We start from the raw sequence: 25707 nt of genomic DNA, 5'->3' as shown, positions 1-25707 counted from the left end.
TGAGAAACACAAGAATATTTTACGCTTGGACAACCCTGGGAAGCCTGAATCCTGGATTAGGAAGGCCCACATGAAGACTTTCGGCAGTTGGTTGAGAAAACATTTAATGAATGACGATCATGTTGTAGATCAGCTGTACATGTTGGCCAAGACACCATCTTCGACTATAACGACTTTCCAAGGGTACGAGATAAATGGGAATACATTTTACACGATCGCCCAAGATAAAAAGAGCACCAACCAAAACGGTGGTGTCCGCTTTGATGCAGCAACCGAGAATGGGCAAAAGGTCACATATTATGGTTACATAGAGGAGATATGGGAACTTGACTATGGACCCTCCTTTAGGGTCCCTTTGTTCCGGTGCAAATGGTTCAAGCTAACAGGAGGTGGGGTAAAGGTGGACCAGCAATACGGAATGACAATGGTGGATTTCAACAATCTTGGTTACCTTGACGAACCATTCGTCCTAGCGAAAGATGTCGCTCAGGTTTTCTATGTCAAGGACATGAGTAGCAAACCGAGGAAACGGAAAGATAAGAAAACGATCAGTACATCATGCGATGATCCAAAGCGCCACATTGTTCTTTCAGGGAAAAGAAACATCGTGGGAGTGGAGGACAAGACAGACATGTCAGAAGATTATAATATGTTTGCTGAAATTCCGCCCTTCAAAGTGAACACCGACCCAAGCATTAAGTTAAATGATGAGGATGCTCCATGGATACGGCACAATCGTAAGCAAGCAGGGACACAAGGAAAGAAATGATGTGTAATAATTTATTGTACCAAACTTTGTTGAATGGATCATGTGAATTATATTACCCGTGATGCGTTTGGTGTCCATTTTCGAATGATTCAATTGACTCGAGATAGCACTGATGATACATGAAATTTGGAGTGATTCAGTCATACTCCTGCATACGGGAAATTTGGAGTGACTAAGTCATACTCCTGCATACATGAAATTTGGAGTGTTTTAGTCATACTCCTGCCTAGGCGTATAATATGCATACTCGTAGTCTTCATAGCCGCCGCCGTTGTACTGGTAGTCGTCGCCTTCTAAGTTGCCGCCGTGGTCGTCGCTGCTGTCGTCGCTGTCGTCGAGCGGCGCTCGTGGCTCGAACTGAGGGTAGCGCAGGCGGGGGATATCGCCGGCCGTGATGTAGTCCATGACGCTCTGCAGAGTCCGGCCGTACCACCATAGCCGACGGCCGGCCTCGTGGAAGTTTCCAGGAGGCAGACCGTCCTCCTCATACCTGGCGAGCGCCCTCTCACGCCGATTGATGAAGAAGGCGTCCCAAGTATGCTGGTTATCGGGATGCCAGCGGGGATTCATCCGCTGCTCCGGCGTGAGGTCGAGGTAGTAGTGGTTAGTGATGGCCGCCCGGCGCGCAGTACCCTGAGGGACGGGAGGGACCGGCACGCCGCCGGCGCTTAGGCTCCAGCCGGCAGGGACGCGGTAGCCCGGTGGGCAAGGGTAGTTCGAGGCGCAAAGCTCCTCCACCTGCTGGTAGGTTAGAGTGGGTGCGGTGGAAGCCATGAGAGAGTGATGAGAGATTGTAGAGATGTGATAATGCTGGCCAAGCCGGGCTACCTATATGTAGTGACAAATGGCGGGAAAAATGGGAGCGGGAAGACAGGAGGCGGGAAGAAAGAGGCGGGAAGAAAGGGGCGGGAAGAAAGAGGCGGGAAGAAAGTGGCGGGAAGAAAGTGGCGGGAAGAAAGAGGCGGGAAGAAAGTGGCGGGAAGAAAGTGGCGGGAAGAAAGAATTTTTTGATATATTATTTTTCTGAATTTTTTGATATATTATTTGTATTTTTAAGAATTTGAATTGAATTAGTTTTATTTTTCTGAATTTTTTGATATATTATTTGTATTTTTAAAAATTTGAATTGAATTAGTTTTATTTTTCTGAATTTTTTGATATATTATTTGTATTTTTAAGAATTTGAATTGAATTAGTTTTATTTTTCTGTTTTTTTGATATATTATTTGTATTTTTAAGAATTTGAATTGAATTAGTTTTATTTTTCTGAATTTAGTGATGTATTATTTGTATTTTCAAGATTTTGAATTGAATTAGTTTTATTTTTATGAATTTATTGATGTATTATTTGTATTTTTAAAATGTTGAATTGAATTAGTTTTATTTTTCTGAATTTTTTGATATATTATTTGTATTTTTAAAATTTTGAATTGAATTAGTTTTATTTTTCTGAATTTTTTGAGATATTATTTGTATTTTAAAATTCTGAAATTAAAAAGTATTTTGAAAAAAGACCTTTAGTCGCGGTTGGCCTGGCCAACCGCGACTAATGGTCCTTCCCGCGAGAAACCGAAAAACCGGCGAAAAAACACTTTACTCGCGGTTGGGGTCACCAACCGCGACTAAAGGGACCCTTTAGTCGCGGTTGGTGACCCCAACCGCGACTAAAGGCTGCTACCTATATATTTGCGCGCGGCGCCTCGGCGGTTCGGTTCTTCGTCTTCCTCGCTCTCGACGCCCGCCGGCACACGCCCGACACCGCCAACGACGCCACCACCTCGTCGTCTCTCACCGTGCCGCCTCGCGAACGTCGCTCGCCGCGCCGCCGCCTCGCCGAACGTCACTCGCCGCGCCGCCGCCTCGCCATACGTCGCTCTCGCCTCACCGTGCCGCCTCGCCGAGAACGTCGCTCGCCGCGCCGCCGCCTCTACGCCGTTTCCCCGCAGAACGCCTCGCCTCTACGTCCCCAGACCGCCGCCGCTGCACCGCCGCCACCTCACGCGCCGTGCCCCCTCTCCCCCTCTGCATGTCGCCGGGAACGCCCCATGCCGATCATCGCCATTGGCGAGCTCCTTCACAAGGGTTACATAAAACTTAAAAACGCCAAAGACTATATTTATGCGGAAGTTAGATATGAGCATCACTTCAAACATTACTATATAACAATTCATCGGAGTGAATTGTTCCAGCTGTTCAATCTGCGCGAGCTCGACAAATCTATCATCAGTTGCTACGTTCTGTAAGTGATTTATTAATTTCTACCCCATCTCGTTCATTGCCTGCACTATATATATATATTGTCCTAACTATCTTGTTGTGTACGCTATTATGCAGAATGAAGAAGCGGGAAATGCGAATAAGGAACATCCATGATGTTGGGTTCATTGACCCACAAATCGTTAATTCATATGTGTTAGAACACCACCCCGCCGACGTGGAGGATGACCTGTGGCGGTTTCTTAGAAAACAGGAACTCAAAAGTAATATTCTATTTCCTTACCATTTTGGGTGAGTGTTTCTGTCTTGAGCACATTCTCTTTTGTTTACTCCATGCATGGTATGTGGCTAATCGATGAGTTATGCATGACTGTGCATGTATCGTGTCCGCAGGTTCCACTGGATTCTGATGGTAATTCAATTTCACACCTCCACAGTTCTCGTCCACGACTCTCTGAATATGGATCCGGCGCTTTGGGCCGACATGAGAAAAATGATGCAAAAGTAATTATTTTCATTCATTTGCGCTCTATATCGATCGACCTATTTCGTTCATCATTTTCTAATATCAAGTAACTAATTAATAACTCTCTTGTTCATTTAATTTTCTTTGCCTCGTAGGGTTTGGAGACGGTTCGTAGATCAAAAGGTCGGTGAATTCAAAAAAGAGCTACAATTTAAAATGGCAGTGCGGACAACTGGGGATATTCAGCCACCGGGGACCAATCTATGTGGATACTATGTTTGTGAGAGGATCCGGAGATACACCAATGAGCGGGACCAGCAGTGTGAGAACAACATCAAGAGGAATAACCTCCGGAAGATGCTTAGTCCAGAAGCTCGCTTCCGACCACTTCAAGAGGAACTAGTTGGATGGTTGGCGAGGGAAGTCATCGATCCTAGAGGAGAACACTATGTAGAGGACGTAGAACTTCATATGCACTAAATTATGGATGGAAACTTGTTCAAAATTGTATATGGTCATCCGATATTGAATATATATTGTATATTCCTCTTGAATTCTTTTTGGTTCTAATTTCAAATTTGTTTGAAATTATACATTCATATGCATGTATGTAGTACCGTAGAATATGTGAAACTCCTTCAAAATTAAAACCCAAAAGAAATAAAACAATACAAATTAAAAAGAAACCAGATTTAGGGGGAGGGGGGGCTAAACCCTAAACCCTGCGGAGGCCTTTAGTCGCGGTTGGCCAGAAGAACCGCGACTAAAGGTCCTCCGCCCTGGCGCTCGCCTGCGGCCCACGTGGACGGGCCTTTAGTCGCGGTCGGTATGGAGGTGCGGCCAGCCTCGTCAACCTCCTCGTGAGACCACCCAGGCCACCGCCAGCTTGATTCGTACGGGGGCGCGGCTGCCGGGAACTGACCGGCGGAGGAGGAAATAGAGGCGTCGTCGTGCTGTGCTCGTCCAGCTCGAGGACGCAGCTCTGACCCGAGGCGGCAGACGGGCGATATCTGCCGACGGGCTGCGGCTCGAGGCCGGAGGAAGAGGAGCATGGCCGGAGGTCTCGCCGGATGGCTCAGCTACCGCGCTGCTTCAGTCTTTACTCCAGCTCCATTTCACACTGGGGATTGGATACTCAGGGAAAGGGTAGGCAATCGGTACACGGAAGGATGGATACGGTCATATGGATGGGCATGTATTTCTTTTTTTTTTTCTCCGAACGAAAAGACGAGGGGAGGGCTATCGGGAGGCAGCGCCGTTAGATTGTTTTGACGCGTCCATGCCGCACGGATTTTTCGCTTTTCCTTTTGTTTTATTTCTCTTTGTGTTTGTTTGACATGACTCATGAGTGAGCCTTTCTTGCCTTTTTCAGCAGAAGGTTTGCCAAAATCAGTAGACCAAAATGAAAACCAATTCAAATTCCTGTAAATAAATAATCTTAATATTCGGCACAACTATCATTTCTATGACGTTATATGAAAGAAAAGATTCGGAGTGAAAATACCTACTGACCACCCTTACAACGTGTAAGCAATATATGGCCTAGTATGGATAGATAAATAAGGGCAACATCATATATGTTCAACGAGTGTAGCAACATGGTGAGCTGCATGATAGTTGACAGTCTGTTGCTTTATTCTGACGTGCGCGGTTATACAAGCCACAAAATAATTCAATTGCTTGTTTACCGTGTTCTTCCTCTCCCTCGCCTTTCCCTCGGTCAATTCGTGAGATCGGGCAACCCACGTGGCCTTAGGCCCCATCACGCAGGGTGGTGGAGCTGTCTAGCGTCGTGTTGGCGTTCGTGGCAGGCCTCGCAAGGTCGTTGCATTGATCTCTCCTGAAGATGGGTATGTAGAAGACGATGGCGGCGAGGACTTCTGGAGCGTGTATGATGGTACACGCCGAGGGTGTGTCGGACCGGTTGTACCACATGCTTGCCATTGGGCGACTTGTCGAGACCTTCGGTTTTTTGATGATGCGTGTTGGTGTGATGTCAGGGTGTTAGCTCTGTTCATTGACCCCCACATCGGTGATGTAGGATTAGCGAGTTGTCATTAGTTTTGGTGGCTTCGGTTCGATCTTTGTAATTCTTCTTGTAAGGTGTTGTAAATAATCTAATAAAAAAAATGTGTGCAACCCTTAAATGTAGAAGCTGGGGTGATATTTTCCCGTTTCGAAAAAAAAGTCACTAGCTAGTACGGACGTGTCATGCATAGAGACCTGCAGTGTCAGCTACAAAACGGAGAGAAGGTCTCGACCCAATCAATCAATCAATCAGTACCTAAACAGAAAGCTTTGCAGCAGTTTTGTATATCACTGTCGAGTGTCGACTGATCGATCCCATGCTCCCCTACGCGACGACGGCGGGGGCGGAAGCGGCATTGGGCCGCGCCTTGACGGGAGCAGAGGCGGCGTGGCTCCGCTACTCGGCGTCCGTGCCCGACCACCTCCTCTACTGCCACAACGTCGCCATCCTGCTCGTCATCTACACCCTCGCGCCTCTGCCCCTCGCCCTCTTCGAGCTGCTGACGCCGCGCGCTGTCAGTTCGCCACTCAAGCTCCAGCCCCGGACGCGCCTCTCGCCGGCCGTCTTCCTCCGCTGCTACTTTGACACTGCCCGCGTGCTGCTCCTCACCGTCGGCATGCTCAGCATCGCCTCATTCCCGGTCGTCAAGGTTAGGTTCATCGTCCATATTCATGCATTTTTTACGTAGATTCTAGCAAGCAACATGAACGTACGTCGTCCATCCATGTATGGTACTCTGTAAATTGACATTGACTCCGTCATGAAATTAGATGGTGGGGATCCGGACGGGGCTGCCGCTGCCGTCGTTGGGGGAGGCGGCGGCGCAGATGGCGGTGTACCTGCTGGTGGAGGACTACCTCGGCTACTGGATCCACCGGCTGCTGCACACCAAGTGGGGCTACGAGAACATCCATCGCGTCCATCACGAGTTCTCGGCGCCCGTCGGCTACGCCGCGCCGTACGCGCACTGGGCGGAGGTGCTCATCCTCGGCGTCCCCTCCTTCACCGGCCCGGCCATCGTGCCATGCCACATCACCACCCTCTGGCTCTGGTTCGTCGTACGCCATATTGAAGCCATCGAGATCCACAGCGGGTAATTGATGAACAATTCTGCTAAATCTATGTTGTTCAAGACTTCTTCTAAAAATTATCTCTAAGTGCGCATCCTGAGTTGTCCAATGTCTCCACGTTGAGAGGTTCAACTTAGGAAAGAGGAAGCTGACGCAAGATTAGATCGGACATCATACCATAATTAGAAAAACATTGCGTGTGTAGCATTGAAGTTTTATACTCTACACACTCTCACTAGAAAAATCTGATGCATGTAGGTTCGATTTCCCATTCAACCCTACGAGGCTCGTCCCGTTCTACGGAGGGGCAGAATTCCATGATTACCATCACCGTGTAGGAGGGAAGAGTCAAAGCAACTTTTCTTCTGTTTTCACCTTCTGCGATTATCTCTATGGCACGGATAAAGTAAGTACCTATGACCCAAATATTTCATCAACTAGTTCTATAAAGGCTGCCAAAGAGAAATGTAAAATGGTATATACGGCACACCCATCATTCTGGCAGTGAAGAATTTTCTTGTTTCAGGGCTACAAATATCATAAAGCAAGCATCGCAAAGGTACGTGGATGCCCAACATATGCATGCACCTTATTCGCCGTCATTTTTATATATACGTTGTTATGAGTAAACAAGCAAATTATACAGATGAAGGAGATGGCACACAATTAAATATTCCGGAGAAAAGATGGAATGTGCAATTACAAAGGTGGGGAGACTACAGATCAGATCTAGCTACCACTGTAGTAATGTCTCTCACAGAATTTGTCTGTGTCATGATTGTTGCCATCTACGGAGCGCCACGGCATCTTGCAATAAACGAACTTTGCCCATGCATATCCTAGTACAGATCAGATAAGGGACACTGTTTTTTTAATCTTTAACTAGTTGAAAACAGTGCTTCAACGCTCACTGGTCTAGTGGCCCCGTGGGGATATATATCTATATTAATTACCGCAGCTTATCCAACGTATGTATGTCTTTTTTTATTTCTACAAAAGATGATTTTTCTATCTAAGAAGTTTGTATCTCTTTGATACAAGCTAAAGAAGTTTTCACATGGGCTTTGTATATACAAGATGCATGCACACAATTGCAGAACTAAAGAAAAAAAACAAATGCAAAATACAAAGGCATCCATTGTTTTTGACACCGAGGATATAATAATATTGCAAATATACAAATTACACCCAGTCTCTGCAAAAAATGAAATATCATAAAACATTGCCGATGCACACAACTAATTTTGTATTAGCGATTATTCAAAGTCGTAATGGTATAAATTATTGGTCAATTCCACTGATTCTTCTTTCCCGTTCCTTCACTGGCTATAGCGCCTTACCTCTTCTGTGACTTGTCCTGAGATGAGCAGTATAAAAAGTCCCGGACTTATGTGCTGGAATAGCTTCGTTATGAGTTGAAGCAGCCTCAGCTACTATTCCTACTAAGGAGGAGTCGCCTTTTTCAATTCCCTCCCTTTTGCAATCCCATGTTGATGTAACGACTGTATAGTATTGGCAAGGCTGTAACATTACATGCAGGTCCTAGCCTACGTTCGTTGGTGGTTGACTACCGGGAAAGGGCAGAATAGCAACAGTAAGGAAGCATACCACCCAAAGCAAGACGTGAACAAATATTAACCTGAGCTAACAAAGCTTCAGAGTCCAGATCATACCAGCCAGAACCTGAGGTGAAGATGTTGATACCAGTCTACCTTAAATGCGTTTTGACATATTTTCGATTACCACAAATCAGGTGATTGTAGCTTACCTTCTCTGTGGCTTCAAGATTATGTATGCTATCTCTTTTGCTTTTTTCTATCTAATACTATCTACATTCACACGCTTATTCCCAAGTAAAGGAACGAACAAGGAGGGGTGCCCGCCCTCTATGTGTTTGTTCTCTTTGCATTCTAATACCAAACTAGAAATAGGAAATCTACAGACCTTTTGTGGATCTATACGCGCATACGTTTTTGCTTGGCTTTTTCTTAACTCCGTTTTGTATGGCCAGTACCAATTTCCTATGCTAGCCTTGCTTCCATGTGGATATAGGTAAAGAAGACTACCCCGCCTGAGCATACCCACACTACCTAAATGCCTAGATCTCTCGATGCATCACGGCTTCGAAAGCAAATAAGTAGACAAAGAGTGGCCTAGACACAAACAAGGGGCGAAGCGAAAGGAAGCGCAATCCGGTAAAATAACCAACCTAGGTTTCCCGCTTCGGATTACTAAAGTGCTAAACCTACCTCACCTGGGTGCACTCGATATCTATCAGCTCCATAGGATGTATAGGCTTCTCTTCCTCTCATGTTTACGGTAGGGGATAATAGTCTTTGTGAGGTGGGTCTTATTCTCTTCGAGCCCCTGTTTTGCACGAAGTTCAAAATGGGATATCCTCTTGTGTGCATAATTGCATGAACATAGTCCAAAATGGTCCTAGTGTAAACAGCTTAGTGCCAATATGTCGATTTAGTGGGTGCAATTGACTTTATGCATTTGTTTCACACACCATTTCCCTCGAGCTTTGAGTTAGTGGACTATAATGACCCCGGTTCTTTCATGTTGTAGGATTATGGAGGATTCGATTGGTGATTTCCAAAGTGTGCTCAAGAATGCTCCTTTTTGAGATGACCCATTGTGCCCCGGCCAGTAGCCTAGAAAGTATCCCTCGTACCGAGCCTGAACCGTGCCAGATTCTACTTTGTTACTGCCCTCAGCATCAACTGTACATGATACCGCACCCATCGTGCTAGAGCCTTGAGCATTATACAAGGACGTGCTGTAGGAGTAACCCATTACCTTGGCTAAACCTGGCAAATCTTAATTTCATAATGCCTTTCAAATCCTCCTAGCCACTATCCTACTGCAATAATTCTCGCTAAGAAGAATGCCCATGTTGTGGCAATTCCACCCCATCGCATTCTCGCTCGCGCCAACGTCCGCCACCGCTCGCTCGCACACCCGGCGTAGAAGGTACTCTGGTTGGGAAAGCTCACCAGGGGTTCCGTCCCAAGCTCCCTCGCGACGGCTAGTGTCAACCATCGCTCGCTCGCCCGTGCCGACCAGGTGGGGGTTATGCGTCAATCGATGTTTGGACCCCAAGGGATGGGAGGTGGCATGGGAATCAAGGTGGAAGGTGTCTAGACATCAAGGTGTCAGTTCAGCGTGGATGGGGAGGCTTGCTGGAGCGAGAATGTATGGATCCGGTGGATATGCACTAACGAACCCCAACCTACCCTCTATTAATTTGACAACGTTTCGATTGCTTTAAATTTTTTATGTCCAGTATATTTTTTATTACTTAAATTAGAAGTATTCTATTTTTTCATTAATAATCATATTTCGGTTTCAACTGTTTGATATGTATATATTGAATCGGTCTTAATTCACTACGGGAGAGCACAGATGTGCCGACGGCCAAATATCGGGGCTCTCGGCACAGGAGCCTCTGGAGAGCTGCGACAAGGATGATCGTCGGCGTTAAACTGGCCGTCGGTACATGCCGGAGGTGCTGACGGCCACCGTCGGCACAGTTCTGGCTGTTGGCACAATATTTTTTTATTTTTTTCACTACAGGCCTTTGCCGACAGTTACGACATAACTTTTATTAATTCCTCCACATCAATCTTCAAAAAAAAAAAGCTAAATCATTCTAATTGAGAAGAATAAGTATAATATATAAAATTTTGCAGAAAAACGAGATCTATCATAGAAAAATTACAAAAATGGAATATTTCAAATACCTAAACAAACCTTCTTAGAAATGAGCTATAATGTTCGAGGTTTCATGGCTTTCACAGACGCCAATAATGAAAAAATGGTTGCCCGTGGGTCGGATTAGAAATCCGCGTCGGGGGTCTTGCTTCCCATCCTAGGGCCAACACATGTGCCAAATATGACCTCGTTTCGGTAAACTATGTCATGCCGAGGCCGTTTCCCACCTCATTTTCCCTGAAATCCATTGAACTCCGGACGTGATAGCCCTTTTCGTGAAGGGTTTTTTCAAAATAATTACCGTATCCCAAATTTAGAAACGGAATAGTTACTATGACATATAAAATGACGCCACGCGGCTCCGTGAGATTTTTTTGACTTTGCTCGATTTGCCATCTGGCCAAAACAGGGCCCCCGGGACATGCGGTATCACCGTACCGGGCGTGCGGGTGCACCCATTCACGAACAAACTAAACAGACAAAAATTAACACATATGACCGTCGTAGAACTAAAAACATTTTTTTCGGAATTTCTGGAGCGACGGATAGTTGAGCCCTAGTTCAAATCCGGTCAGTTTTCAGCGGATTTGGCGGGACACTGCCAAAATTCGCACGGGTTCCCAAAAAACTAATGCGTGCACATGGCATGTGATAGGTGGTGCGTAGGTGATCTACTATCACTGCACGGAAGTTTCACGTCATACTAAAATGCGCCCCATATAGCTGCTTCACAAAAAAACCGTTTGGGCACGCTAAAAATAAAAAATGGTCGCCCGTGGGTCGGATTAGAAATCCGCATCCGAGGTCTTGCTTTCCATCCTAGGGCCCACACACGTTCCAACTAAGTGTTTCAAGATATTTCGATTATCTCTAAGTGGACATCCTCAGCTGTCCAATGTCTCCACGTTGAGATTCAACTTAGGAAAGATGCAGCTGAGTCAACATTAGATCAGACATCATCATACCATAATTAGACACACATTAGAAAAACTTACTTGTGTGTGGACTCTCGAGTCGACGTGAGTGTGAAGTTTACAAGTACACACTCTCACCAGAAAAATCTGATGTAGGTTCAACTTCCCGTTTAACCCTACGAGGCTCATCCCGTTCTACGGAGGGGCGGAATTCCACGACTAACATCACCATGTAGGAAGGCAGAGTCAAAGCAACTTCTCCTCTGTTTTCACCTTCTGCGATTATTTGTATGGTACGGACAAAGTAAGTATACTCGTACCTATGACCCATACATATCTCATTATTAACTTATTATGGCAGCCAAAAAGAAACGTAAAATTATATGCATCTTTCTGACATGAAAGTTCTCTACTACGTTGTTTCAGGGCTACAAATATCATAAGGTGAGCCTGGCAAAGGTACGTGGATGCCCAGCATGCATGCACTTCATTCGCTATCTATATATGTCGTTTTTTTTTCTTTCGATAAAGGGAATATATTAATATCAAAACGATACCAATTACACCCAGCCTCTGCAACAACGCACCACCCTAATGGCACTACGGATGCACACAGCCAAAAAAAAGAAAAGAAAATTAAGAAACAAAAGTCCCGCTATAGTATTTCGGGCCTAACAACAGCAATACATCCACCGCCAAGACAACACCTGAAATACATAATCTCCAAAAACGACACATCCAAGAAGGGAACAGTGCGCGAACACCATCGTCGCCCGATCAACGATCTTAGGTTTTCACCCTGAAGATAGTCCCCGCTCTCAAAACAATGCCTCCAACAAGGTCATTGCCAGGCACAACTAGTTAAGACCAGACCTTGGGTTTTCACCCTGAAAGGTAGGACTCTGAACTTCACCTGTGTTGTCGCCCCCACTTTCATACCGCTGTTGTGAAGCCCGGAACACCAAGCAAGTCCCTCAACAACGCGGAGAATTGAACCTCCCTTAGCTAGTCCTCCCCTCCGGCCTTCATGAACTTCTCTTCTTCCGACTTCCATCATGGATGCATAGTCAGTTGATGTCAACACAGAAAAAGAGCTTCGCGCCGCTCCCTCCAGAACCAATCGGTCAGAACAAAAGCATGTGTGCGCACGACCGAATACCACCGATCCAGCAAACTCCAGGCAAAAAGCACTGTTACATTCGCCGGCGGAGCCTTCCGGAACTCAACACTCCGGCTAGATCACGAGTCCAGGCCTCCGGTAGGTCTTCCTCTTCACGCAAGAGAGACCCTAGGACCACCGCCTTTATTCAGGTCGGACCCCACGTCGGCGACCATCCCGGGCTGGCCACTCCAACCCTCCACCGGCGACTCCGTCGCCGGCTTCCAAGCATCTCCATCTCGCCGCCGGAACGCGGTGATAGATCGATAGATCCCCCACCACCAACCTGTTGCGGTCAGAAACCCACCGGCGAGCAGCGATGGGCAACACAGTAGAGCCGGGAGCAACTTATGGCTGCGGCTGGCCCTGGTCCCTCCGAGCGACGGCCCGCAAAGACTCCGGCACGCACGTCCGATGCTGATGCAAGGGCGTGCCACCTGACCTATACCTGGTCAGGAAGGTGATGGAGATGCCTCGCTTAGTTTCCTGCATGGCATACACGTAAACATTAAATACGAGCCTCGATCGGCTCTCAGGTTGTCCTGTGAATCGGCTCAAGGAGCCGATCCACCCATGATTCGTACGAGGTGCACGAATATATGGTGGTCCTGCTTGATCAAGATAAAGCTAAAACGATCTACGACGATTTAGGGTTTTCACCGCATAATCGGATCATCCTACTCACGATTGGGCCTCGCGGCCACGCACGGTGATCGTAAGCCGATCCTAGATAGGGCCTAAAAACCAACACGAGGTTGATCCTCGGAACATCCTGTCTAGGACTAGCAAACGACACCCTACGCGCCGCTGGATCCTCCAACCCTTTGTAAGGCCTAACTATTGCAGATATTAAACTAATCCTTGAAGAACAAGGAGCAACCGTAACGGATCGGATCTACTAAATAATGATCAAGCGGGGTGCCGCCCCTACACCTAAGATAGGTGTAAGGGCGGCTAGATGTATAAGGGTTGCATGACAATAGCATATGATACGAAGAACAATGCTAACCCTAACACATCTAAGATAACTACGTTGCTCGCCATCAAAAAGGCTTCAGTACGAGCAACGCATGAACAACAAATAAGCTTGTGCTGCCTAGATCGCAAGATGCGATCTAGGCAGCATGATGCTTACCGGAAGAAACCCTCGAGACGAAGGAGTTGGCGATGTGCCAAGATTGATTTGTGGTGAACGTTGGTTGTTGTTTATTTCATAAACCCTAGATACATATTTATAGTCCGTAGACTTTCTAACGTGGGAATAATCCCCACCGTGCGCGAGATAAACTCTGACTAACCGACACGTATCCTACTATGTTACAGATACAAGGGCAAACTAGCCCAAACTTTGCATAACAGGCCGATTCACGTATTTCCTCCATGTATATTCTTCAAGTCCATCTTGATCGCGGCCCACCTCTGACTCGGTCAAATTCTGGTGATAATACATGCCCCCCCTGGTTTTGGAATTAATAATTCCAAAATCACTCTGCTTCTCTTCGTCGGGTCATGTCGTGGCAGAACAGAACCGTCGCAGTATTCTCCATCATGACGCCTTGCCTTCTCAACTTCTCTGCAAAATTTGATAGCTCTAGCACCACTTCCTTGGAAACTGCAATGGCATTAAATCTCCATTAGGCTCGCCCTTATTTAACTGTGCCGACTGATTCGCTTTTTTATCCCCCTCCTCTGTTCTAGCTATCGGCACCGAAAAGCCCTCTTTCCCTGTAGCAATGTCTTCTTCTTCCTCCGTCTCCTCCGGCCTCTCTTTCCAATCTTCTTCCTCGAGTGAGCCGATGTCAGAGCCCGAGTGGGACTTCAACTTCATGTCAGATGGCGACATGCCCCTGACTGATGGGGAGGGCGACCTCCAATTCCTCATTGAAGGGGAACTGGAGAGCGAGGGCGAGGATGACTTCCACTCATGGAGGAACCCCACTTCCTCCGATAAGGAGGAGGAAGAGGAAGACGAGGAGGAAGAGGAAGAAGAGGAGGAAGACGACTCCTCCTCCTCCGCTGGGTACCCGCCGGAGAAGCGCTTCCGTGCTTGGGCGGATAGTGAAGATGACGATGATGACGAAGAGGAAGAAGCTCCGGCCGAAGGCTGGGGTAGCAGTGACGAAGAGTTCTCCGGAAGTAGCGCCGGCGGCAGCTACGACGCCGACGACGAGGGCAGCGAGGATTAGAAAAAATAGGATCAGTAGTACGCGAGCAATCGGCTCTTCCTTTGTTCCCCTTTTCTTGAGCAATCGGCTCTTCATTGTAAAAAACCCTCCTTTTATTAATGAAGAAGTACTTCCAGTCAACTTTTTGCCGATAGTCAAAGTCAAACGATCTCCCAAAAGAGCCAATGGCATCGCATCGGTCTCTACCATAAAAACACGAGTAAGGCCGACCTAGCTGCCCCTCCAAACGGTAACTTGCGACCTCCGTCTGAGAAAGCAAACTCAGATCCCCAAATCACCGCCTGAGCAGTTCCAACTCACGGCCATCTGCATCCCAGATCTCGACCGCGCATCCAATGGCGGAATCATCCAATACCAACGCCATGGTCTCCGATCTGAAGGTAATCCTTAACCTCCTCTGGCCATTCGAATCGACGTTAGGATTAATAGCAAACACCTGAATTAATGTTTTGTTCCGTTATTAATTTAGGTTTCAGACATCCTACTGCCACATCCTTCTCTCGCAAATTCTATGTGCCTCGGTCCTCGTTCTTCCGAAAGTCCCGCCCTCTTAATTTCATGCGAAGCTAACAGAATCCCCTTCGTGAGTCAGAACTTAGATCTGACTTCCTGGGCCGACTGCCTGCGAGCCTGTCCTAATCCTCCTGAAGGTTGGGTGGCATGGTACAATAGAGTATCCAAAACCCATTATGCCACCTGGGAAGCCATAGGGATAGCCGATGCCTTGTCATTATCATTGTCTCCCCTTGAGAAGAATGAAAATATTCTGAAAACCATCGGCTACTTCTGGTCTGACGCACTGAACTGCTTCATGTTTGGCCATGGCCCTATGACACCAACTCTGCTGGATGTGGCCATGCTCACAGGCCTAGACATTGCATCCCCAAGCCCTTCTGCATTCAAACTGCCGAAAGTTCCTTTCACCCTTTCCTCTAAAAAAGAGTGTACCAGCTGGGGTGCCTACCTCAATCGTTATATGAAAACCAAGGGCCCTGTGACAGAGAGAGAACACACAGCCTTTCTGAACTTCTGGTTGGAGCACTTCGTATTCTGTGGCCCATCACTTGCCCCTACCAAGAATTACCTTTCCCTGGCCTATGAACTTGCCAAAGGCACCCAACTTGGCCTAGGCAAACTGTTTCTTGGAGAGGTCTATCGATCTCTCCAACTGATGTCTATCAAATTGTTCTCTCAAAAGACAGTTAAAACTGGCGGCCCCTGGTGGTTTATTCAGTTATGGGCGCAGCTATACTTTCAGAACCAGATCCCAGACTTCCCACCTTTGACCACCTGCACCTTTCCAGATGCTAATGGAAAGGATATCCGATGCACCAGCTATGGCCAAGCTTTGTATGGTCTTCCAGGCAGCAGGCTGATCCCTAAGGAAGCAGCAGGGTGGTTCAAGATTTTCTTCCAAGGTTTGGACAACCCCCTGTTCTTTCCTTATACTGAATCGGAAAACTTTGAAAACCCAGTCTCCTTTCGATTGGATAACTTTGCCGATGACGCTAGCACCCAGCATCTGTATTCTATCATGATTCGTCCTTGCTTCCTCCCCGTTGGCATGAGTACCTCGAACCGGATCATCAAGCCTGGTTATGAGTGTTACCAACCGGTAGTGGTAGCCCGACAGCTTGGTCTCGGGCAGGTGCCTCCACACTTCTTCCTACACCACCTGACAGCAAGCAGAGCTGAACTGCCTGACATCCTTACTGGCCAAAGGTGTTATACCTTCTTTGATGCTTTGGCCATTCCAATTCCCCACGACCTCCGTTTCTCCTTTACTACCGATGGTTTCGAGACTTGGTGGTCCATGTGGAAGACCCATGTCTTCAGAAGGGCTCTAGGACCGCTGCTGAGACAACTTGATGCCGAGTATGACGTCCCTGCAGACCAGGTACCATCACTTAAACATTTCTTGTAATGGCTTATGGTGATTGTCTGTGACCTGACTCCCTCTCCTAGCAGCAACAAGATGGCCCAGCTCCCACGCAAACCGTTGGCTCCCCTTTCGTATTCCTTCCTCCGGCCCCAGTGGTTCTCTTCTGCCAGAGCTCGCCACCCCTGAAGAAAGTCATAATGCAGAGTCAGCCGATTTCACCGAAATCGGCTCCCAAGAGTAAAGCATCCTCGGGGCCAATTGCCCCCCGAGTCTCGACTCAGGCGAGGACGGCAGTGAGGAAGGTGGCTGCCAGGAAGACCTTGAAGCGCAAAGCTCCTGCCCAAGAAAGCCTGCACGTAAGTTGATTCGTGCCCTGTCCACATTTATCCGCTTTCTCAGTCTTTTGCAACACGCTCGTGTTCTTCTCTACAGACTTCCACCGAAGAAACCTCCAGCGGGGCCGCAGAATCCAGCCAGAGGAATTTGAGCTCGGGCAATTCCGAGAGGTCCACCACCCAGAGCCAGACGGCTTCGCCAGCGCCGGCTTCTAAGAAAAGGTCGATTCCCGAGCCTCCTGCTCCCCAAGCCCCGACCAAATCGGGGTCACACGTGAAGCGTCGATGCGTCAAACGGGCTCGAGCTTCTCCATCAAGCCAGGAGGTCTCAAATGTAATTATCTCCCCGGTTACACTTCATGCTAACCCGTTGCCATTTGGATAGGCTAACCACTTCCTCCTGCAGACCGAAGAAATCTCTAGCGGAGACGTCGAGGAGGTACTGATGCCGTCCGCCATGCTAGGCCTGGCCACCTCGACGATCGCGGCTGACCAAGTGGCTGACCTAGCCAAGTCCACAGAAGAGCCGATTATCACTACGTCGGCTGCTCCTCCTACCTCGGGAGAGGTATACCCCCTTTCCTTGGCTTTATCACTTTCTTCGTTGTATGCTACACTCACTTTGTTTGCCTTGTCAGGGTTGTGATCTCTCGAGCTTGCTGACGTTCGATCCAAAATCCATCGAACCAACTACCTCCAAGGCAAGTGGAGAGCCCAGTCCTAGCACGGTCCATGGTCCACTCCAGCGTCTCAAGGATTTGCTCTCTTCCTCAATTGAGACCCTGATTGAAAATTCCGAGGAAGTCAAAGGCATCCTCGAAGATATCCAGCCCCATCTCCCTGTGACACTGCAAGTGAAGCTCTGGCCAGCTGCTACTCTGTCGGTCTTCAAGTCAAGGGTGCAATCGGCTCGACAAAGGATTACTCTTCGCCACACCCAGCTTCCATTGAGAGCCGATATTGCAGACAAGTGCCAACGGCTCAATGAGAAGAAGGCTGCTTTGGACGTCAAAACGGACACTTCTGCCAATAGCGCCGAACTCGAGACCCTGCGCAAGGCACTGGAGAGCCTTGAAGAGAGGGTCAGGGCGACCAAGCAGCTTATCCAAGACAAGGAAGCCCTTATTGCCCGCTCTCAAGAGGAAGCAAAGGGCCTCACAGCCGATCTGAAGACCGATCTGGCTGAAATTCGTACCCTGAGCAGTCAGCTGGTGACGGGAAAAAACGAGGACGACGAGGCTGAGATCGCCGAGGTGGATCGCATCCGTGCTGACGCTCTTCACGCCCTTGGTGCGTTTCTTCAGTAGGGCCTTCAGAGACAAATGTTTCACTGAACTTGATCTGAAGTCGATGACTCTGCTTCGGCTGTAGTATTTTTTTTTATTTTTTGTACTGGCCGATTTTCCATTGGCTCCTGCGTCTGTCTACCTGATTATGTGCCCCCCCGAGCCGAATCTGTCAGGTTACTGCAGATATCGGCTCTGCGGTTGTCGATAGGACTATACCTGAACATCGGCTCTGTAGTCAGGACTAACGCCAATTTCCTTGAGCTCGCAAGCCGGTGTAAACCCATACCCCAGCCTTCCGTCACCTGTTAGATCGACGCTGAGCGCAGGCGAAGCGTAAGGCAAGGATAATACGGGGCGATTGCTGGAATTGGCCCCCATCTTGATTGTATTGCTCAGAAGAGGCTTACACCTCGTTGTGCCAGCCGATGTCTCACTACCGGCTTTCCTTCGTTTGGGGCGCCATACTCTCCTTTGTGGTCGACCCTCTTCGTCCAGGGTTCGTCGAACTTTTGCGGCCAGACCAGGCCGCACCTTCCTTAGCGCGTGCAGGTACTACCTTTCGGCTTCCTCCAAGCCACGCAGTCGCTGAACCCTACGCTTTTGGGAACGGCTGAGTCCATCAGGGCACCACCTTGGCCGGTGGTACCTGTCCTCTTCTCTTCCACAGTCATCTTTTCGCCCCTCGAGGTCTTCTTCCCAAGAGGAGTCAGCTTGCTTGTTCTTAGATGGGAGAGGCCCAAGCTGTTCAACGAATACCATGTGAGCGGGTTCTGCGAAAAGAGCCGATGAGGTCGGCTTCGAGGATCGCTTTGACCTCGTCATAATTCTTCTTGAGCTCCTCGGTCAGATCCTCGTACGTGACTGGAGTGCCGTCTGCCATCTCGGATGTAGATGGCGATGTGGTTGATGTAGAAGATGTCCCACCGGGCGTGCCAGAATGTGTTGCGGTCAGAAACCCACCGGCGAGCAGCGACGGGCAACACAGTAGAGCCGGGAGCAACTTAGGGCTGCGGCTGGCCCTGGTCCCTCCGAGCGACGGCCCGCAAAGACTCCGGCACGCACGTCCGATGCTGATGCAAGGGCGTGCCACCTGACCTATACCTGGTCAGGAAGGTGATGGAGATGCCTCGCTTAGTTTCCTGCATGGCATACACGTAAACATTAAATACGAGCCTCGATCGGCTCTCAGGTTGTCCTGTGAATCGGCTCAAGGAGCCGATCCACCCATGATTCGTACGAGGTGCACGAATATATGGTGGTCCTGCTTGATCAAGATAAAGCTAAAACGATCTACGACGATTTAGGGTTTTCACCGCATAATCGGATCATCCTACTCACGATTGGGCCTCGCGGCCACGCACGGTGATCGTAAGCCGATCCTAGATAGGGCCTAAAAACCAACACGAGGTTGATCCTCGGAACATCCTGTCTAAGACTAGCAAACGACACCCTACGCGCCGCTGGATCCTCCAACCCTTTGTAAGGCCTAACTATTGCAGATATTAAACTAATCCTTGAAGAACAAGGAGCAACCGTAACTGATCGGATCTACTAAATAATGATCAAGCGGGGTCCCGCCCCTACACCTAAGATAGGTGTAAGGGCGGCTAGATGTATAAGGGTTGCACGACAATAGCATATGATACGAAGAACAATGCTAACCCTAACACATCTAAGATAACTACGTTGCTCGCCATCAAAAAGGCTTCAGTACGAGCAACGCATGAATAACAAATAAGCTTGTGCTGCCTAGATCGTAAGATGCGATCTAGGCAGCATGATGCTTACCGGAAGAAACCCTCGAGACGAAGGAGTTGGCGATGCGCCAAGATTGATTTGTGGTGAACGTTGGTTGTTGTTTATTTCATAAACCCTAGATACATATTTATAGTCCGTAGACTTTCTAACGTGGGAATAATCCCCACCGTGCGCGAGTTAAACTCTGACTAACCGACACGTATCCTACTATGTTACAGATACAAGGGCAAACTAGCCCAAACTTTGCATAACATGCCGATTCACGTATTTCCTCCATGTATATTCTTCAAGTCCATCTTGATCGCGGCCCACCTCTGACTCGGTCAAATTCTGGTGACAACACATGCCCCCCTGGTTTTGGAATTAATAATTCCAAAATCACTCTGCTTCTCTTCGTCGGGTCATGTCGTGGCAGAACAGAACTGTCGCAGTATTCTCCATCATGACGCCTTGCCTTCTCAACTTCTCTGCAAAATTTGATAGCTCTAGCACCACTTCCTTGGAAACTGCAATGGCATTAAATCTCCATTAGGCTCCCCCTTATTTAACTGTGCCGACTGATTCGCTTTTTTATCCCCCTCCTCTGTTCTAGCTATCGGCATCGAAAAGCCCTCTTTTCCTGTAGCAATGTCTTCTTCTTCCTCCGTCTCCTCCGGCCTCTCTTTCCAATCTTCTTCCTCGAGTGAGCCGATGTCAGAGCCCGAGTGGGACTTCGACTTCATGTCAGATGGCGACATACCCCTGACTGATGGGGAGGGCGACCTCCAATTCCTCATTGAAGGGGAACTGGAGAGCGAGGGCGAGGATGACTTCCACTCATGGAGGAACCCCACTTCCTCCGATAAGGAGGAGGAAGAGGAAGACGAGGAGGAAGAGGAAGAAGAGGAGGAAGACGACTCCTCCTCCTCCGCTGGGTACCCGCCGGCGAAGCGCTTCCGTGCTTGGGCGGATAGTGAAGATGACGATGATGACGAAGAGGAAGAAGCTCCGGCCGAAGGCTGGGGTAGCAGTGACGAAGAGTTCTCCGGAAGTAGCGCCGGCGGCAGCTACGACGCCGACGACGAGGGCAGCGAGGATTAGAAAAAATAGGATCAGTAGTACGCGAGCAATCGGCTCTTCCTTTGTTCCCCTTTTCTTGAGCAATCGGCTCTTCATTGTAAAAAACCCTCCTTTTATTAATGAAGAAGTACTTCCAGTCAACTTTTTGCCGATAGTCAAAGTCAAACGATCTCCCAAAAGAGCCGATGGCATCGCATCGGTCTCTACCATAAAAACACGAAGGAGTTGGCGATGCGCCAAGATTGATTTGTGGTGAACGTTGGTTGTTGTTTATTTCATAAACCCTAGATACATATTTATAGTCCGTAGACTTTCTAACGTGGGAATAATCCCCACCGTGCGCGAGATAAACTCTGACTAACCGACACGTATCCTACTATGTTACAGATACAAGGGCAAACTAGCCCAAACTTTGCATAACAGGCCGATTCACGTATTTCCTCCATGTATATTCTTCAAGTCCATCTTGATCGCGGCCCACCTCTGACTCGGTCAAATTCTGGTGATAACACAACCGCAGGCCAACCCTCTCCGGCGAAGAAGAGGGCCACCTCCACCGTCTTACCCAAGGCTGCTGCCCCGGGCGACCTCGTGTCGCGGCTGAAGCCCGAGATCGCCTCCACTCACCGGCGAGAGGCGGGGGGAAATTGGCACAGGCCATGAGCCTGGCCGCCGCCCACCACCAGCCCCTGTCGGAGTGCTGCGGAGAGCCGACGGGAGGAGGGAGGCCGCGGCGCTGGCCGCCGCCGCCCATCCCAACCGCGCCGGCCGGAGACGACGGGAGAAGGGGGCGCAGCGCAGGCCGCCGCCACCCAACCCATCCGCGCGCCCACCATGCGTCGAGGAAGGGGATCCGGCCGCCGTCCACCAGGCGTCGACGAGGAAGGGCCCCCGCCGCCGCCACGCCACGAGGGTCTTTGCCCCGGCGGCGCTAAAGGCGGCGGTGTTTAGGGCTGGGGAGTTACGGGAGGCTGGGGCAACAAGAATTCGTTCAACCTTAGTCAACAACAATGAGTAGTTAGAAACTTAGTACTGCATAATCTATATATGTTGTTATGAGCAAAGTGCATACATTATTTGGTAGTACACTATTTTTATGCAGGTATTGTTGATGTACATATACATAAGCAAATTATGCAGAGTCAAACGTTGCGGAGGAAAGAGGGAATTGAGGGCGATTATAATGGTGCGGAGCCAGTGCAGATCAGATCTATCTACCAATGTACTAGTACTAATAATGTCTCACAAACTTTGTTTGTGTCATGAGTCATGACTGTTGCCATCTACTATACGACGCGGGACGATCCATTCAGTGCACGGCATCTTGCAATAAACCAACTTTGCCAATGCCCTTCCATGAAAATTGTTTTTCATTTGTTAAAATTTAGTTCTATTTAAACACTATCTAGTACGTGGATACATCTACATTTTCCTAAATCGATGACAATTTTCATATAACAGAGGCAGTACTATAGTAATAAGATCAACGCTCACGGGTCTAGTTGTCCTGTGGGGATATCTATATCGCTGCAGCACATCCAACATTTTTTGACACTTTGAAATAAGATTTTTTGTAGAGGGAGCATATGCACCTGGGAGCCGAATTGAATTTCCGCATATGTGTGGTTTTCTTATTTCAATAAAAGATATTTTTGCAGTATAAAAAGTATGTATCATTTTGATACAAACAAAAGACTTTTACACCTGGTCTTTTCATATACGAGATACACACAACTGCATTGTCAAAGAAAGTGAATATAAAGGCAAAATATAGAACCCTACGGGAATCATATGGAAATATCCTTCGCCACCTGCTCCATGCATGTAGATAATAAGGTAAACAACTTGTGGTGTTCCAAACATGTAGAGTAGATCGCAGAGCATAGACATTGCCTACACCGGTATATAAACTGCAAAGGAGATGATTTGTTTACAAATAAAACCATATCATTTCATTTCCCTCAAACTATATGATTTCTATATAGTTATAGCGTCCATATCAATGCTATGGATCACACCCTAGTGAAGGAGTCTACTCTTGCGGTATTCACCCTGTAACAAATGCAAATGATATATTCCTTCTCAAGGCAATCACGATAAGGGTCCGAGAAAAACGGAAAGGAAAACCCTTGAAAGGCTCAATGTGGATGTTCCGGCCAAAGAATTTTGGTCCTAAGATGCTCGTGAAAACACTTCACTAGAGTTGAAATGACGATAGCACCAATTTACGGATGGATGTGCCGATAAAATGCTGGACAATTTTGTGGTGCCACCTCTAATTTTTTCTGCCAGTACCATGGTCAGTCTTTTCAGCATTGGTGAGCATATGAGTATCAGTCTTAAGAAAGCACACTCATCATCATCTCCATTAAAGCCGTAGATTTCCACTTCTTCAAGACTTGTACAGAAGATATTTTGGCTTCTCCAATTCTCGGGCTTATTGCAAGGACAATTTCTTAAACATGCTCGCTTTTCCTACAACAAATGAAGAGCATGGAAATTTATTATTTATTTGTGCTAGCTTCTCGGTTAATCCTTAATATCAAAATTGCTACAGAAGAAATGTACAATGTATTTTTGAAAGAACTAAATATATGAAAAAGAATTACCTCACGCCAAAAGGTAGGGTAGACCTTCAGCTTTTTCATAGTGGTGCGAATTCGACGTAATTGAAGGAATTGCAACACAAATGCTCCATAAGCATGCTGTTCGTATTTAAAAACTAGCTCCACCACAGAGAAGTTGGTGACCGGGAGTTTCTCAATTTCTTGTGCAAAGTTCATCTCCCCATCCAGATGATTCTGCAACACAATTCAGACATGACATCATGCATATAACAAACAAGAGTTTAGTGCTTGAATACTATGTATATATAGTAGATTGAGCAGGACAGAGAAGAGACGTACACCGGCATTTAGGTGCAGGCATAGTTGGTGAAACCGTGGAGGCGGCTGCCAGTACGTGTCATCGCTGTTGTCTAAGTAGCTCCTCTCAAATGTCTCTATGCCCATGATCTGGAGCCTCCAAGAACCAAACAAAAGAGACGATGATGGTGTATACGTGCTGCGCCATGAGAACTTATCAAGTGCCGGCGTTGAGACGGACACACCCATGTCCCTGGCGGCATGGACATTCAGTATCAGTTGCTTAAGCATGGGAGTTACTATGTCGATGCTATGGCATTCAGTAGGTTTATCCATGTTATGTGAAAAATAAACTTTCTGCAGGGAGGGCGAGTGCACAGTGATGTTGGACATAGGAACGGTGACATTTAGCTCTTGCAGGCCCGGGCAGCGGGTGACCAAGGTGCCAATGTCGACAATGCCGCAATGGCCTGATAGGTATAGCCTCTTAAGCGCCAAGAAATCGCTGGCTGGCGACGTTGTGAACCATACATTTTTCAAGGTCATCGCGATCGACATCGACGTGGCACGGGGTAAACAGGGCAGATCTGCATTTACCTTTGTGTCAAACGTACTGAATTTGACTCCCTCATAGCTGTCAATGAAGATAAACTCATGGGGCGAAAGCCTGGCCACGGAACAGAGAAGAGAGTTGAAGCGAGCAGCGTCAACGTCGTCTCTCCAAGGAATTTGGACACAGAGGAGGGACAACATCAGGCCGAGCCGTGCCGCGGCTTCGAGTGCGGTGAGCCCCGCTTCAATCGAGCCGAGCGCCATTCCACGGAAGGTGACACCGAGCACACGCAGGCGCGGGCACTGGTTCAGGATGGTGCCAAAGTTAGCGATGTTGCCGGAGAGGGAGAGCTTCTCGAGCACGGGGAACTCGCCGGACAGTGGCAGCGTGATGCGTAAGAGACGCGTGTCGTCCCGCTGAGTGACGCTGAGTTCCCGCAGCCGTTTGCAATTGTTGAGCAAGGGACCAAGATCCACGATCTTGCCGGAGAGGGATAACTTGTCCAGCGCGGGGAACTCGCTGGCAGGTGGCAGCGTTGTCGTCGGGGAAAGATGCATGTCTGGGTTGCGAACGCTGAGCTCGCGCAGACGTGGGCAACGTTTGAGCAAGGCCCTGAGGTCGTCGATTTGCCCGGTGACAGCTAGACTCTCGAGGGCGGCGAACTCGCCGTCCGGCAGCAGCTTGACGCCGAGACGCTCCGTGTGTATCTCGATCGAGGCAGTGCGCTGGAAGCAAGGCAGCTTGATGCCGTCCAAGTACCCGTTGGACGAGTGCTGCAGGGTGAATAGTAGGTTCGCCGGAGATAGCTGCGCGGCGGCGCGCAGCAGCGAGTTGGCGCTGGCGGGGGTGTGTGTTGAGGAAACGGCGATGTCGAGAGTGGATACCCGTGGTGAAGCAGCGAAGCTGGGCAACGCTGCTTCGACCGTTGCTGGCGCGAGTCCGCGGAAGGTGAGATCGGTCATGCCGAGGCAGAGACTGCGCCACCGGCGCGAGAGGAGGCTGGACTGCGCTGCGGCGCGGGCGCATCCTAGGTGTGCGAGGACATGCAGGAGCATGTCGTCGGATAGAGCGCTGATGCGGTCCATGCGGCCGGGGCGAGGCGGCGGCGGCGTGTGGCGGCGCGCCGATCGTGGTTCCATTGGAAGGCAACTTCGTCAGGATCGGACGAAGGAACAAAATAAAACCAGCGTCAGGTAGCCCGTGCAACCGGACTAGTCCTGCCGCACAACTCTAGGCCCATGACAATCACGATCTATCTAAGACCGCGTGTTTAGTTCGATTTGGAATCTCCCGAAACAACAAAATCATTGGGTTTTGAAAATGCATGTGTTACAACAAATTCATCCAAGAGAACAAGACAGTTTGGACTCCTGCAAACAAGAAAATAAATAGAATAGAATTTGCGTAACAGGCTGGTGAAGAATTATTCGCTCAATATCG

The 25707-nt window shown here is 48.4% G+C and overlaps 2 protein-coding genes across 2 annotated transcripts; one reads left to right on the top strand and one right to left on the bottom strand.

Annotated features, from left to right (window-relative positions):
* The first annotated feature begins 5735 nt into the window (after positions 1-5735).
* On the top strand, positions 5736-7607 carry LOC127297591 (very-long-chain aldehyde decarbonylase GL1-10). The gene is made up of 5 exons (XM_051327916.1): positions 5736-6130; positions 6252-6574; positions 6810-6957; positions 7078-7110; positions 7198-7607. The coding sequence occupies exons 1-5, from the start codon at positions 5798-5800 to the stop codon at positions 7219-7221; spliced, it is 861 nt and encodes a 286-aa protein (XP_051183876.1). The 5' UTR covers positions 5736-5797; the 3' UTR covers positions 7222-7607.
* A 15518-nt stretch (positions 7608-23125) lies between these two features.
* LOC139830397 (uncharacterized) lies at positions 23126-25352 on the bottom strand. Its single transcript, XM_071818397.1, has 3 exons — positions 23757-25352; positions 23460-23651; positions 23126-23188 (listed from the first exon to the last, which is right to left on the bottom strand). The coding sequence occupies exons 1-3, from the start codon at positions 25350-25352 to the stop codon at positions 23126-23128; spliced, it is 1851 nt and encodes a 616-aa protein (XP_071674498.1).
* Positions 25353-25707: the final 355 nt, after the last annotated feature.

This window comes from Lolium perenne, chromosome 4, assembly GCF_019359855.2.
Source record: "Lolium perenne isolate Kyuss_39 chromosome 4, Kyuss_2.0, whole genome shotgun sequence".
In the NCBI taxonomy this organism is placed as follows: domain Eukaryota; kingdom Viridiplantae; phylum Streptophyta; class Magnoliopsida; order Poales; family Poaceae; genus Lolium; species Lolium perenne.
The sequence above is the reverse complement of the archived record's forward strand: the minus strand, read 5'-3'. Positions and strand labels throughout refer to the sequence as shown.

What these genes read in the sequence shown, in the direction of transcription:
- LOC127297591 (XM_051327916.1), top strand. Translation starts at nt 5,798, where the DNA reads ATGCTCCCCTACGCGACGACGGCGGGGGCGGAAGCGGCATTGGGCCGC. An exon ending in CCTCATTCCCGGTCGTCAAG is followed by an intron (nt 6,131 to 6,251) that starts GTTAGGTTCATC and finishes TCATGAAATTAG; the next exon opens with ATGGTGGGGATCCGGACGGG. An exon ending in GCCATCGAGATCCACAGCGG is followed by an intron (nt 6,575 to 6,809) that starts GTAATTGATGAA and finishes TGATGCATGTAG; the next exon opens with GTTCGATTTCCCATTCAACC.
- LOC139830397 (XM_071818397.1), bottom strand. Translation starts at nt 25,352, where the DNA reads ATGGACCGCATCAGCGCTCTATCCGACGACATGCTCCTGCATGTCCTC. An exon ending in GCCTGCACCTAAATGCCGGT is followed by an intron (nt 23,652 to 23,756) that starts GTACGTCTCTTC and finishes ATTGTGTTGCAG; the next exon opens with AATCATCTGGATGGGGAGAT. An exon ending in ACCCTACCTTTTGGCGTGAG is followed by an intron (nt 23,189 to 23,459) that starts GTAATTCTTTTT and finishes TGCTTTCTTAAG; the next exon opens with ACTGATACTCATATGCTCAC.